This window comes from Acanthochromis polyacanthus, chromosome 2 (assembly GCF_021347895.1).
Source record: "Acanthochromis polyacanthus isolate Apoly-LR-REF ecotype Palm Island chromosome 2, KAUST_Apoly_ChrSc, whole genome shotgun sequence".
Lineage (NCBI taxonomy): Eukaryota > Metazoa > Chordata > Actinopteri > Pomacentridae > Acanthochromis > Acanthochromis polyacanthus.
This window is the reverse complement of record NC_067114.1, coordinates 47,402,866-47,418,318: the sequence shown is the minus strand read 5'-3', so window position 1 is coordinate 47,418,318 and position 15,453 is coordinate 47,402,866. Positions and strand designations below refer to the sequence as shown.

Genomic DNA, 15,453 nt, shown 5'->3' with positions numbered 1-15,453 from the left:
GCGCGTTAAGGATTTAGTGGCAGGTCGTAGCTGATTAGGAGAATCAGGGCAGACGTGTAAACTCATCCAATCATGTTGTTGGTGTGAACAGACGTCTCAGAGAAAGACAGAATTCTGTGGGTTTTTTTTGGTCAGTTTGAAAAGTGGAACATGATCAATGTCTCCAGAAAGAGGTTTGAATCTCGCAGGGCGTTACGGTTGGATAAAGTGTAGGTAAAATAAATGCATCGCGGCAGTGCAAACAGTGAAAGCAGCTTGTGGAGCGACTCTTCCCGCCTCCTTCTCCTTTTATTTTAAGGGGCTCTGGCCTTCTTTCCCCCCTGAAACAGAAGGAGAAGAGCAGCCCGGTTAGAGTCGCCTCCACACCGACACCAAACCCTGTCGAGTTAAACCCACCAACCAACCAATCAGAACGTTAGATTACCGTAGGACCGAAAACTGAATAAACTCAACTGAGGAAACATAGATTTAAAGAATGTAAAATCCTCCTCTACAGGATCTATAAACTCTGAATCCTATTTGGAATCATCCCTGATACACAACAGCAGTGAGTACAGTCCTGTTTAATATTACTTGTATCACTTCACAGTAATCAGATTACTTCTAAGTAGAGCAGGAAAGTATTTGCTCTGAAAAACTACCAGTTTAGATATTCTGGGCCCACAGCAGGAACTCTACACACTCAGTCCACCTTTTAGTACTGCAATCCCAGAATATGATTTCTTCAGTATTTCGTAGAACTTCTAGCATGATGTTGTTCTGTTGGGTTCAGGTCAGACTCTCACTGTCCAGGTCCTGGTTCCACTCAGTTCTAGTGGAGAAGCTCTTGTTGTTCTTTGGATGTTCTCCTGCTGGAATGTTCCTCTTCTTCCAGCTCCTTGTCAGTCAGTATTCTGGTTTATCCTCATCCAAAAATGTCATCTATCAACTGTCAGGACCATCCATCCACTGTGGTAGTCCTGGTCAGGTTCTCATCAAACATCTGGACTCCATCTGAGCCCAACTCATTGATCTTCATCTGACCAAAGAATGTTCTCCAACATCCATCAGGTTTCTTCCAGCCCGGTCTCACGGGGATTCGTGAAACTGTCACGTCAGTTTTTGTTTCGGTTTCGTGCGCACCAACACGATGTCGTCATGTTTTTCGTGCCGCTCACCACGAGCGAAACCCGCTGTGGTAATCACATCTGAAAGTGGTTTATACCGGCGGATTCATGACGATTTAAGCTGTCCATCGGCGTTTGCGGCCGCCAGACATCCAGCTGCAGCAGCGGCCGCGGCGGCGGCGGCAAACGCCGATGGACAGCTTAAATCGTCATGAATCCGCCGGTATAAACCACTTTCAGATGTGATTACCACAGCGAGTTTCGCTCGTGGTGAGCGGCACGAAAAACATGACGACATCGTGTTGGTGCGCACGAAACCGAAACAAAAACTGACGTGACAGTTTCACGAATCCCCGTGAGACCGTGTTGTTTCTTCTCATGTTCTTTAGCAAACTTTTATCTGGAAGTTTAGTTCTGAGCAACAGCCAGGTTTTGTTCTGGTCCTCCGTCCATAGAGGTTGATGTTCTGAAGGTTCCTTCACACTGTCTGAGCTTCACACTAACTCTGGTTTCCATGGAGAACCCCTGAACCAAGTCTGAAGCAGCTCATGTCTGTTTTTACAGCTGGATGGAGAAAGTAGTTCACTGTCTATGGAGTCATTTTAGGAGCTCTGATTAGTGGAACTATGACTCCTTCTAGACCTCCTGATTAGTGGAACTATGACTCCTTCTAGACCTCCTGATTAGTGGAACTATGACTCCTTCTGGACCTTCTGATTAGTGGTACTATGACTCCTTCTGGAACTCCTGATTAGTGGAACTATGACTCCTTCTAGACCTCCTGATTAGTGGAACTATGACTCCTTCTAGACCTCCTGATTAGTGGAACTATGACTCCTTCTAGACCTCCTGATTAGTGGTACTATGACTCCTTCTGGAACTCCTGATTAGTGGAACTATGACTCCTTCTAGACCTCCTGATTAGTGGAACTATGACTCCTTCTAGACCTCCTGATTAGTGGAACTATGACTCCTTCTAGACCTCCTGATTAGTGGTACTATGACTCCTTCTGGAACTCCTGATTAGTGGAACTATGACTCCTTCTAGACCTCCTGATTAGTGGAACTATGACTCCTTCTAGACCTCCTGATTAGTAGAACTATGACTCCTTCTAGACCTCCTGATTAGTGGTACTATGACTCCTTCTGGAACTCCTGATTAGTGGAACTATGACTCCTTCTAGACCTCCTGATTAGTGGAACTATGACTCCTTCTAGACCTCCTGATTAGTGGAACTATGACTCCTTCTAGACCTCCTGATTAGTGGTACTATGACTCCTTCTGGAACTCCTGATTAGTGGAACTATGACTCCTTCTAGACCTCCTGATTAGTGGTACTATGACTCCTTCTGGAACTCCTGATTAGTGGAACTATGACTCCTTCTCGACCTCCTGGTTCCTGCTGACTCTGTGCTTCTCTGGTTTTTAGTTGTTCACTGATCTTCCTGGATCTTTTTCCATCTTTGTTGAGTCTCTCAGTCAGACGATTCTGTTCCTCTGTTCAGTTCTTTTCCACGTGGAGCCATGATGCAGAGATAGACCCAGTCCATAGGTCCAGAACTGAGAACGTTCTGCTGCTAACAGCTCATTTTAGAACCATGATCATCAGCTGGACTGACTTTGGTTGTTGAGAGTTTCTTCTTTGGGGCCTGATTTTTTCATATATAATCTGTTCAGTTTAAAAATAACAGTTTAATTTAGAATCCTTTGACATTAATCTGATAGTGGACATTGATGTACTCACTTCTGATGTGTACCAACAGCTCAGTTGGATTCTGGTGTTGTTGTGTTACAGTGAGATTTGTAAAGATTCTACTTACTTGTCTGTACATCATCACTTCCTGTTTCCTGTATGAGGTAAACAAAGATGGCAGTGACATATTCAGTGATGCTCGGCTAACCAAACTTAGATTCATTTGGACTTGTAACTTGGATTAATTCCTACAAGAGTGACTCACCGTTTTCTGTACGGGTTGAGGCAACATGCGACCGATCCCATTGACGATCCATCCCATCATACTAAACACAACAACAACAACATGTTAAACTAAACTGGACATCGTAGTAGAACCTACCACTTTCTCTTTAGACACTTAGACATTCGTACATGATTATATTAGCAGGAGGCATCTTCCACTACGTCAGAATGGCTGCTTGAAGTGAGCATGAAGTCAACAAATAGATATAAGACATAAAACCCTGCTTGATATGATCCAGAACTACAATCATAGAAACTTGATTAAGGTCACAAGGCTAAACATTTGACTTTCAGAGATAAAAGTCTCCACAGCCTTTCTAAAACCCACATGGAAATTTGACCTACTTGGGTGGCTGCTCTGCTTCTTTGGTCGACCTGGAAGACACAAGAAAACATCTTTAATTCCACAAAATACCATAAAATTCACTGGAGTCAAACCATGAGATTGGCTAAGCTAGCTACCTTTAGCATGAGTTTAGTTGTTTTTGTTTTCTACATCATGAAGTGGATATGCTGCTGACTTGATTATTTATTACTTATTTATGTAGAACTGAAAAACCCAAACTAAATTTCATGATCATTTCATTTACAGACGAGAACTACAAAAAAATAAATGACTAACTATGGTTTTAGTTTCAGCTAAGCCTCACCTCAACTTTCTCTTGACATATTCCTCTGAATTTAGCTGCATAGTTAGCATCTTTATACAACTTTAGCTTTGAAGTTAGCCTCTTTCTGTGACATTAGCTGTGTAGTTAACTTCTTTTCTATGACTTTAGCTGTGTAGTTACCTATTTTCCTATGATTTTATCTGTGTAGAGTCTTTACTATGATTTTAGCTCTGTTGCTAACTTCTTTTCACTGACTTTAGCTGTGTTGCTAGTTGTGTTTCTATAACTTTAGCTGTTTAGTTAGCATCATTCTATGATTTTAGCTGTGTAGTTAGCTGCTTTTCTACAATATTAGCTGTACAGTTTCCTGACTTTAGCTGGGTTTGTTCACTCTCTTTAGCAAACAGTGTAAATGAAACATTTAATGGTCTGATAAATGTGACTGAAAAGACTCAAACACACCTGCATGTTGTTGTTAACAGGTGAGTAGTAGAAGATCTCATCAGTAAGAGATCAGAAAATGTTCGCACACTTTAATCAGTAATAAACATTTAAGGACTGCAGCATTTTGGTCCTTAGACCTTCTTCATGTGGTAGTTCTCTTACATCCTGATAAATTAACATTTTTGTTAGTTAATATTTTGTTTAGCTGCTGAATATTTTCTATGTAGCAGCAGAAGACGTCAGAATGTCAGATGCAGGCTATAACTCCGTCTTATTCAAATGTTTGGCATCTTTAATATTCAACATGATGGCACTAAGAGTTCACTCACTTCTCTGCTTCTGTGTTTGGTTTGGAGGCTGCAGGAGCTGCTGGAGCTTCAGCTGGAAGAAGAAGGAAGAGATGGAGGTCAGAAAGTCACATTAAGCTGGAGGGTTGGAATCAGAGTGGTCTGACCCACTTCCTGTAGTTCTGGAGAAAAATTGGTTCAAAGTTTAGTGTTTTCCAGAATGGTCTACCATTCCACTGTAATGCTGCACTGGGTTGTGAATTAGACCACTCTGACACTGAAGTCTAGACCAGAAAATATTACAGGAATGATATAAAACTCAGTTTGGATGTTTTGTGGGTGAGACCACTCTGTTTCTCACCCCCTCATGTCATAATCTGGTTTCCGGATTGTGAATCCAGTTGAGAAAACAAACGTATCTTGGTTTCAGTTTTACAAAATAAAACTTCTTCAAACATTTAAAGCCAAGTTAAATATCTGCAGTGATGTTTGGGACCTTTAGCTGCAGCTGGAGCCTCAGTTTTCTGGTTTCCATCCGTCTTTGAGCGAATGTGGATCTCTGGCTGAGGAACAACCTTCTCTATTCCATGTTTGAGCCACTCCATCATACTGTGAACGTCACAAACACAAGATTAAACCAATAAACCAACTCTACTGAGTTCAACAAATCCAGATGTTTATCCTCCTCCTTCAGAGCTCTGTCACACAAACTTGGATTTCTGGTAGATGAATGGTTTCTGCTGTTCACGTTATTAAAATAAAGATTTTGTTGGGTTGTAAAGAGCTCAGAATACAGAACAATTAAACTTCTTGGTGCCTTAGAGAAGTTTAATAAGTTAAAAAAAACTTTCTGTTTTTTCAAAAATAAAAAAAGAACTACTTGTCAACAGATTCTGGATTAATGCACTTTTTCTCTTCTTTCATGACTGATTATTGATATTTTCATTCATTTCAACAGTTTTTTTTATCTGTGTGAGCTGCTTGTGGTGGACTTAGATATGAAATAATGCCGTTTATCGCCACCTACCTGGGCTGAACAGGTTTGCTGTCCTCCCGGTCCGACTCCACCTCCACCACGATGATCTGAGGCTCTGCAGCTGGAACTGAAGGAGAAGAAGAAGAAGATCTGAGCAGCAGATCAAACCTGAACTGAGTCTGCAGGAACATTCAGAGCTGTTCTCACCTGGAGCTTCTGCTTTCTGACACACCTGAGGAGAAACAAACACCTGGTCAGTCACATGACCAGCAGGGGGCAGCAGAGGAGAACATAACAGTAACATCTGGGCTGCAGCATCGTGGGAAATGTAGGAAGTGATGTGTTTCTTTTAATGTGTTGAAAATAAAATGCAATAAACCTTTAAAATATGCTTAAAGATTAAAATATCTGCAGATCTGTGGAAAACACGGAACTCAAACTTCCCTTAGATTTCAGGCTTTGTTGAACTCTTAAAAGTCAAGAATAATTCTGAAAAGTGAAGTATTTCAGATCAGAATGTTAAAAGATTTATTACTTCTGGACTGTTTGGGCTTATCTTTCAGGTTTTTGGCTTTTTGAAGAAACTTTTTTAACCGTCCCTGTGTATGATTCCCCCATAAAACATCATTCTGTTGATTGCAGATTTTTCTTTATTTTACCAAATAAATCTACAGCATGTTAAATAAAAAGCTCCCGTGATGCTTGTAGCTGAGTTTTTTTTTCCTTTACATGGAGCAAAACCAACCATTTCTCTGTTTCCACTCTTAATGCTAAGCTAAGCTTCCTAGCTCACACACACATTTTTTAACAAGTTTGTGCAGTAAGTTCACTTTTGTGTTTTGAAAGATAAATTAATTAGCAAGTGAATGCTAATGCATAACTAGAAAGCTAAGAGCACAACAATATGGGTAAATGTAGCTAGCTTGATAGAAAGCTAACACTGTGGGTAATGTAGCTAGCTTGATAGAAAGCTAACACTGTGGGTAAATGTAGCTAGCTTGATAGAAAGCTAACACTGTGGGTAAATGTAGCTAGCTTGATAGAAAGTTAACACTGTGGGTAAATGTAGCTAGCTTGATAGAAAGTTAACACTGTGGGTAAATGTAGCTAGCTTGAATAGAAAGTTAACACTGTGGGTAAATGTAGCTAGCTTGATAGAAAGTTAACACTGTGGGTAAATGTAGCTAGCTTGATAGAAAGTTAACATTGTGGGTAAATGTAGCTAGCTTGATAGAAAGCTTACAATGTAGATAAATGTAGCGACCTTGCTAGAAAGCTAGCAGTTGCCAATCACTGTTATGTGGAAAATAATTAGAGTACAGCTAGCAGGTACGAGAGTTCAGGTGTTGGGGGCTATGTGAGTTAGCCCAGGAAGCAAGTTAATGCTAATGTTATACACTACTGTTCAAAGGTTTGAAGTCACTTAAAATGTCCTTATCTTTGAAAGAAAAGCAGCTTTTTTCATTGAAGATATCATGAAATAAATGATAAATCCAGTGCAGACATAGTTAATGTGGTAAATGACTATTGTAGCTGTAAATGGCTGATTTTTAATGGAATATCTCCATAGGGGTACAGAGGAACATTTCCAGCAACCATCACTCCTGTGTTCTAATGCTACATTGTGTTAGCTAATGCTGTTGAAAGGCTCATTGATGATCAGAAAACCCTTGTGCAGTTATGTTAGCACATGGCTAAAAGTGGAAACTTTCATGGAAAACATTGAATTGTCTGGATGAACCCAAACTTTGGAATACTAGTGCGGATATGTAGACTGTAGATTCTTAATAAAGTTCAGAACTGACCTTACCAAGAATCTACAGTCTCCTATCATGAACTTTACTTAGAATCTACAGTTTCTATCCTGAACTTTACTTAGAATCTACAGTCTACTATCATGAACTTTACTTAGAATCTACAGTTTTCTATCCTGAACTTTACTTAGAATCTACAGTCTACTATCGGGGTCGAATGGTGCATCAACAAACACTGGTGCTGCTGTCCTGATAGAGTACTATTACTGCTTCTATGTAGTATCATATGGAGTAATATCTGAATCAAGAGTAAATAAGTTTTTTCACTTCAAATTTTATCCAGTCACTAAGTTTAACAGCAGATTTAGGCTAAACATTCATGTTTTGTAGCGCACAGATGGAGTCGGACGTCAGAACTTTCAGAGAACCATAAGTAAAAGCAAATAGTAAGTTGTTTAATTAATCAGTTACGTGAACGTTCTCTCTAAAACCTTTACCTGTACCTCGGCCGGCTGTTCGGCTGCAGGCGTCTCTTTGGCCTTCAGGTCCGGCTGAGGAACAACTTTCTCCAAACCCTGAGAGATCCAGGCGATCATCCCCTTCCTGTGGAGGGAACACGGTGGTGGATTATCAGTGATCAGTAGACACCAGGGGGCGCTGCAAAGTCATAAAGCAGCTAAGTATTTGGCATCCTGACAGTGGAGGGGATTACGAAGCAGCTCACTATCTGGCACGTTGCCTGTTGGAGTGTTTACACTGCAGCTCACTATTGGCATGGTGCCTGTTAATGGCTTTGAGAATGGCTCAGTATTTGGCGGCCTGCCTGCTGATGGGTTTGATAAAGCAGCTCACTATCTGACATGCCATGTTTACTCACTCGTCTTCAGGTTTACTGTCGAGGAGAACAGAGGAGCATCAGAGTCACTCAGCAGCTCCCAGCTTTTACATCTTTAAAAGTTTTATTCTTTTACAGTTCAGATTAATTGAATCATTAAATAATGAGACAGAAACACAACATTCCAGTAAATCCTTTTTGTTTATCAGCTGGGAACCGCTGATTCAACACGTCGTTCTGTACAAACTAATAAAGTAGTGTTGTTTGTATCTCGTGGTTGTAGAGGTTGGTACAGGTGTGTTACCTGGCAGGTGCAGCTTCCTCCTGTGAGCAGACATGGTGAATAAAACAGAGGAGCGTTATGGAGACACCTGAGAAGATTTAGACCTGTAGGATCCAGGGTCAGCAGTTGTTCATCTCATCGTTCAGCTGCCTGCTCCTGGATCCTGCTACAGAATCTGATCTTGGGTCAGTATTTCTGGTTCTTACCGAGACCGCGGAGCTAGCTCGGCTCAGTTTCGGAGAGACGGGAGGTTGAGGCAACGCACTGCTGATCCACGTCAGGACGCTGGCCTGAGAACCAGGCACCGGGCTGAGGGATGTAGAGAAGCAAGCTAAATAATGTAGCAGCTAATTTGTGTAATGTAGCATTGTGGCAAATTACTTTTCAGGCTGAGAATGTGGCTAATGTTGCTTATTTAGTGGCAAAAGTCGTTTATTTAGGCTAATGTAGCGGCTGATGTTGTCCTATGTAGGGCTAATGCAGCTATTAAGCTGAACTTTTTTTGCTTATGTAACAGCTAACATAATTTGTTAGGCTAATGTCTTTTTATCTTAACTTTATCTTATGTGAGATAACTAAAATGTTGATGTTACTTATTTAGGCCAGTGTAGTGGCTAATTTGATCCTGCTAAGGCTAATGTAGTGACCATTTTATTTACACTAACAAAGCGAATAGAGTTACTTTCTCAGGCTAACATTTCAGCTAACATTATCTTCTTTAGGCTAATTGTGGCTATTAAAGTTATCTTGTTGAAGCTAATATATCCAATAACATTTCTTAATTTAGGTTAATGTAGAGGACTAATTTAATCTTACTTTGGCTGATGTGGGTGGGCAACAGTTACCTCATTCTGGCTTATGCAGTGGCTAATGCTAGCTTCTTCAGACTAATGCAGTGATTAATAATACTTGTTTAGCGTAACGTAAGAGCTAATGTTATCCTGTTTAGGGTAAACATGGCCAAACAATATTTGTTTTAACTAGAATATACTAATACAGTGGCTAATGTTGCTTATTTGCGCTAACATAGTAGCTAATGTTGTCTTGCTAGTTTCCTAATGTGGGAGGCTAATGTTATTCATGCTCAGGGCTTAATGTTGCAGCTAAATTACAATGGCCAGGGCTAAACATAACATAGCAGCGAAACGCTTATCCTTGTTTAGATTTAACAGGTAACAATATTTGTTTAAATAGTTTGGCCCTAATATAGCAGCTAATGTTTTATTGATAAGAAGGCATAGCTGCTATAGGTTAGTTGTTTAGGCTAATATGCAGACATAACATTGTTTGTTTTGGCTGCAGTAGTTGATAGCACATTATTTTTTCTTTTGGCTATTGAAGGGACATAAGCCCATATTGTGAGATTTTGCTACAGTGTTAGCAGCTACTGTCAGTATTTATGGTTCTACAAATTTAGAACGAGGAGAGTATTGTCTCAAAAAACATAATTTCTGTACATTAATCGCACATCATGAGACTGTCACTGATCTGACAATAAATATAAGTATTTGTTTAATGAAATATTTAGCTTCGGAAGATAAAAAAAATAACTTTTGAAAAAATAGTTTGTAAATTGACCTTCTATGATTTAAACCAAATATAGTTCACAGCTGAATACCTGATTATTTAGGAACAGATATGGAACTTTGCTAGAATAATTGTAAACTACCCAACATGTGTTTCCAGATGTTGATATTTTAGACGACTCTGAGTTTTGATTGGTTCCATGTAGACGTAGATTGATTGATTGATTGATTGATTGATGTTGGTGGAACTCACCCGTTCCCCGGCGCTGCCTGGACCTCCGGTTCGGGTTGTCGGCTTTGGAGCTGTTGGTAAAACAGTGAAGTGCGTTTATTCAAAGAACAACAGAACCGGACGGAACCATGTGACGTTCTCTGAGCTCACCTTCGGGTTGACACTCGTCTTGAAACTTCACTTTCTTCTCCTGTTGGAAACACGTTTTTAACAAATACTTTGAACTGAAACACCTTCAATATGAAACAGTCACTTGTAATGTTGTTTTAAAAGTAAGATAAAATTTGACCATAGAATTTAACAAATATTTCTACTTTGGTGCCAAAAAATCCTAATAAATTAGAGGCGTGGCTTACAACAGGGCGGGGCTGGGGGGCGAGCCTCTGCTTTCACTTCCTTCTGCTCTTCGACCTTTTTGGGAGGAGGTTCTGGAGGCTGAGGAACAACTTGACCACCAGCTCAACATCCTGCAAGAACACACACACACACACACACACACACACACACACAACACACACACACACACACCACACACACACAAAACACAACAACAACAAAAAGGGCAAACCAAACATAGAGGTGAACAAATAAATAACAAACATATAACAAAAACAACAACAGAAAAACAAACACACATATACAACAGACAAATGTTTAATGAACACTCATATTGTTTAAATTAATATACAGAAAATAATAACTTTAACTCACTTTTTATTATTATTATTACTCTTATTATTGTTGTTGTTTTTGGTTGTTGCACGCTGGATTCAGTTTTCCTTTGATCAAGTAATTTTAATTTTTCTGTTCTGTTTTCACATTAAACCTAATAAGACCTGAAAGATAAAACTATTTAACGTTATAGTTTATGTTATCTACATGAAACTGGATTTAAACAGAACAGAAGGTGGCAGATATTAATGCTTGTTTATTTACAGAACAGCAGCAGCTCATAAACATTTGTGTCTCCTATAAGCTGCTAATGAACAGCTGGTTTTCATCAATCTCCACAAACTGGACGTTTAGACTTTACTCTCACCAGAAGCAGGAATGTGAAGTTTTTAATTAATGTGACAGCTGTGTGAACTCGGTTCTCTGAGGAAAACGTTTTATTTTGTTTTAATTTGTTTCTTGTTTTGTCAGTTTTAGCAAAACCAAATATAATGTTATCCATAGGATTCTTTTACTGCTGCACCACATCATCACGTTTGTCTGAATACTTTACTTTCTGAAAACATTTGGTTGTTGAAAATAAACTCCTGGGAGTTTGTAGGTTTAAATCGTAAATAAAAGTGATTTTATGTCCCGTTAACCGGGTAGAGTCGGGTAATAACCGATGGTCTGCTGACCGACCTGCTGTCCTCATCGCTGTTTAAATCACGTCTAGCTGAACGTCGGCTTCAATTACTGCTGACGGACGCTGATTCCTAATCCTCCACATGAACACCACAGCTTGACCGTTAACTAGTAACACCTTCTCCACTCACAGTTTAACCGGTTGACCAGAATAAATAGTTAAAGGGTTAACCAGCTGTGGAGTCCACCAGTTAGTCGTTTAGTTTTCCAGTTGGACCATCATCCAGTAACCAGTTTAACAATCCAACATGTGGGCAGTTAGTCAAGCTCACAGTGACAGAATCTGATAGTTTAACGAGCTGCCAGGTAACCAGGTAGTTCAGTTCAGTAGTCCAGTAAACAGGTGTTGGTTAAATCTGTAAAGATGATCTCATTTATCTACTTTGGGTGGAAATGTGTTGTTTTAAAGGTTCTGTATAAATACGAGTGACTTGTTTTAGTTAATGGGTTAGTTAGTGACAGAAGCTGCTGGTTTAGCCGGTAGCCAAGCAACTAGCAGTTTATCAGGCGATGCAGTTAAAGGATTCAGTAGTTAATGGCCACCTAGTTAGTCAATCAGCTAATTAGTTAACTAGCAAGTTAGACAATAACAGAATCCTCTGCAGTCACCAGTCAGACAGTTAACCAGGTAAACCTGATAGATTTATAAGATATAATATCAGAATTAAAACCGATTCTTACTGGTTACCAGCTTGGGCTGATAAAAGTCAACAAGTTTCTAAAATTTCTCACCTAATGGGAAATTTAGTCAAGAAATCCAAAGTTAACTAGTTGTTGAACTACTCGGTTAACAGGTCAGGGAATCGGTCATCCAGCTGTTCAGTTAGTCAGTATTTAACCAGGTCGTCCACCAGCTCGTGATTCCAAAATCTCAGGTTTGAGGGTTTTAAAGTCAAGCCTTCAAACTGTCAGATCTGAGAGTTTCCAGAAACAGTTGTGGTCCAAAACATTCTGTTCTGAGCCAGCTCAGAGGATCAGATGTTCTCCTACAACTGAGTCACGTTTTTCCTACAGACACTAGAATGTCTAAAACACTTTTAAAGATCTGAACACACTGAGTGATGCGTTGGTCTCTGGTTCTGTTGACCTTTAAACATCCTGAAGTCCTCTCTGATGAACATGAAGCATCTTTTTAGACTCACCACACTTTAACTAAAAACACAACTAGTATCCTGCTTTCATACTAACCATTAACACATGAAACGAACACAACTAGTCGACTCCAGAACCAGAATCTGGCTCCCTGGAAGTCTGTAGGCGGTTGGTGTCTTGGTATCGTTGTGTTGGTATCGTTGTGTGGTTGTGTGATGTTGTTGTGTGGTGGTTTGTGTTGTTGGTCCTTTTTGTTGGTATCGTTGTTGTGGTGTATCGCGGTGTGTCTGTCTTTGTGTTGGTTTCGTGGTGTGTTGGTGGTCTTGTGTTGGGTATTGTGGTGTCATGTTGGCGTCGTTGTGTTGTTGTCGGTTCTGGTCCTACCTCAGTGTTCAGTCGGGTCCAGCAGCATCCCACAGAGCTACGGTGAAGAAGCCGTGGAGCCCTGCAGGGATCTGGGAGGATTACTGAGGAGCTCTGCTAACAGGATTACTGAGGCAGTGAAGGGCAGAGCGGGACGAACCGGACCTCAGATTACACCGTCAGACGCTGGAATGTGGAGGGAACCTCTGCAGAACCAAACCTCTGTCCTCAGGCTGAACAGAACCAAAACCAGACGAGCGGAGAAGATGGAGATGCACATTTAGAAAGATCCTCTTACTGCCCGTCAGATAATTATCAGTTTCACTTCTGTCCATCTGCTGCAGAGAAACGTCCAGCAGGTGTTATTTCAGGACAGATGGAGGTCTTTAAAAAGCTCCCATATTGGCGTCTGTCTCATGCAGACGATTCCCTGCTGTTTGAAACTGAAGCTGAAGAACACTCAGTGGAGAACCTCCTGGTCCTGATCAGAATAAAACGGATGCAGCTTTAGTTTTACTGCATCAGACGTCGTAGAGCTGCAGCTGAGAGCTTTTAGGAACACATCAGTGTCTCTGACTCATTATAAACCCAAGAATCATCGTCTGAAACACAGTTTAGACGAGTTGGAAGAAAGATCTCAGTCTGGTCTGGAGGTGGACAAACACAGACGTGAATCTGTTTCTAAACTCTTCACACATTTATTACTGGAACTAAGATGTCTTTGATAATAGACACTTTAAATAAAAAAGGACAAACATAAAATGTAGTGTTAGAGGGTAAATGCAGTACTAGAGGTTTATAAAGAATAAAATACAAAACAAACTGGTAAGAGGAGGTAAAAAAGAAAATTATGGTCACAGAAAAAACATAAAGTATAAACTGAATTTGATCCAGAAATCACTAATGTGGGACTAAATAACAACAGAAGTTAGTTCCTGACATCTGGATCAGCTTAATTTTCTACATTTATCTCAATAAACTCAGTCATAATTATGGTTCAGACAGAATCTGAGGAACCTGAAGGTTTTAAAGATCTTTAGGTCTCAGACAACGTGAAAGAACATGTTAAGGAAAGCCTCAAGGAGAACATTCAGGTGTTTTCTCCAGCGGATTTCATTTTAAGGAACCTTGTACTTTAAGTAATAGATATTCTGATGAAACACCAACAGCCAAAGTCCCTGAGATGATTCTGTTGTGAAAATAGTTGGGTTTAATTGTCTTAAGCTGGTTCTGGTGTGTTTGTCTGGAGCATACTGTGGCGGCCGCGTCAGGTTAAAGCTGTTAACGATGCCCCGACCAGGATTAGCTGCTAACGAGGTTAATTCCAGCGTCAGCGAAACAGAGGATTGGAGCTGCAGCTACCTGAACCAGATCCACAGAACAGTTCAGACCAGGTTCTGGTTCAATGGGTCACCCTGAAAATTCATCGTTCCCTCTCTGCTCATTCTCCCTCTATAGTCTACGTTAATTATCTTCATATTATCCTCTTTATCTGCAGTCTGTCCACTTAAAACCAAACAAATCTGAGCCAAGTTCTCCCAGAACCTCCTCAGAACCCATCTGAGTAGTTATTTAATGATCAGAGTTCTACCTTCCATACTGGGAATATTTCCGGAGTTCAAGGTCCTTGAAGTCCACAGAGGAGAACGTCCCTGGAGAAAGTTCTAGAGTAGACCTACCCTCAACTGGGACAGTTGTCAGTAGGTCTACTCTAGAACTTTCTCCAGTTGTCGGTAGGTCTGCTCTAGAACCTTCTCCAGGGGACGTTCTCCTTTCTGCTTCCAGTCTTACGTTTAGCCTCAGAACATTCCAGGTCCTTGAAGTCCATAGAGGTGGGTCCAAAAATACCAGAAAATCTTACAAAATAGATGAAATTCATCAAAAATGCTTCAAAACTTTATTATTTAAAACTTGATCAAAATGACACAAACCTTTCCAAAACTATTCAAAACCTGTCTTTAATTCGTAAAAAAATCTACAAAAATCTCAGAATCATTAATGATCAGAGTCCTACCTTCAGACTGGGAATATATTTCCACATCTGGATCTTTTTAATTATTTTGGTCAATAATTGTTGGCATTGTTTCATAGTAGACATATTTTAAAGAATTTCAGTCATTTTTAAGTCATTCCAGATGAATTTCAAGTTATTTTCACATCGTTTTTGCCATTTTTAATCAGCGTTCTATTTTATGAAATTGAATGTTTTAATCTTCTAAGATCATATGGATTATGAATTATGTATCTTGAAATTATATGATGGCGTAAGAGGGGGCTGAACTTGATAGCTTTGCTTCCTTTAGCCCCTTCTCGAACTTGCACTTTGTCATAGTGTGCTATTTAAGAAAAAAAATTCCATTACATATGTTTGTTTTTATGCATTTGCTTGTTTGAGAAAAATAAAAAACAATCAATCAATTTAGACAAAAAAAATTGAATAATTCTAAACAAGTTCTATGTCATTTTGTGCATATTTTCATGTTTTCGAACAATTTCATGTATTCTGGCTATTTTAGAGACATTTTTAGCCATTTTAAATGTTTTTTTCCTTTTAAACATTTTTGAGTCCCTCTACACACTTTTTTGAGTCATTCTTGGCAGATTTTAAG

The 15,453-nt window shown here is 39.8% G+C and overlaps 1 protein-coding gene and 1 long non-coding RNA gene across 3 annotated transcripts in view; both read right to left on the bottom strand.

The window, feature by feature from the left end:
• The window catches only part of cngb1a (cyclic nucleotide gated channel subunit beta 1a), a 41,490-nt gene extending 26,605 nt beyond the window's left edge, over positions 1-14,885 (bottom strand). Inside the window, exons 1-13 of the mRNA XM_051944908.1 lie at positions 14,859-14,885; positions 10,055-10,104; positions 8,482-8,584; positions 8,297-8,316; positions 8,035-8,049; positions 7,655-7,760; positions 5,611-5,635; positions 5,455-5,530; positions 4,924-5,036; positions 4,470-4,521; positions 3,431-3,460; positions 3,066-3,126; positions 2,928-2,955 (exon numbers count right to left, since the gene is read on the bottom strand). Coding sequence (XP_051800868.1) covers positions 2,928-2,955; positions 3,066-3,126; positions 3,431-3,460; positions 4,470-4,521; positions 4,924-5,036; positions 5,455-5,530; positions 5,611-5,635; positions 7,655-7,760; positions 8,035-8,049; positions 8,297-8,316; positions 8,482-8,584; positions 10,055-10,104; positions 14,859-14,885 — 706 coding nt within the window. The remainder of the gene's footprint in view (positions 1-2,927; positions 2,956-3,065; positions 3,127-3,430; positions 3,461-4,469; positions 4,522-4,923; positions 5,037-5,454; positions 5,531-5,610; positions 5,636-7,654; positions 7,761-8,034; positions 8,050-8,296; positions 8,317-8,481; positions 8,585-10,054; positions 10,105-14,858) is intronic.
• LOC127531004 (uncharacterized) lies at positions 1,546-2,450 on the bottom strand. 2 transcript variants are annotated; one of them, XR_007937796.1, is made up of 4 exons: positions 2,293-2,450; positions 2,157-2,224; positions 2,021-2,088; positions 1,546-1,816 (listed from the first exon to the last, which is right to left on the bottom strand). It is a non-coding gene; the product is annotated as an uncharacterized LOC127531004 (long non-coding RNA). The 2 variants fall into 2 exon arrangements; XR_007937798.1 differs by lacking the exon at positions 2,021-2,088 and adding an exon at positions 1,885-1,952.
• Positions 14,886-15,453: the final 568 nt, after the last annotated feature.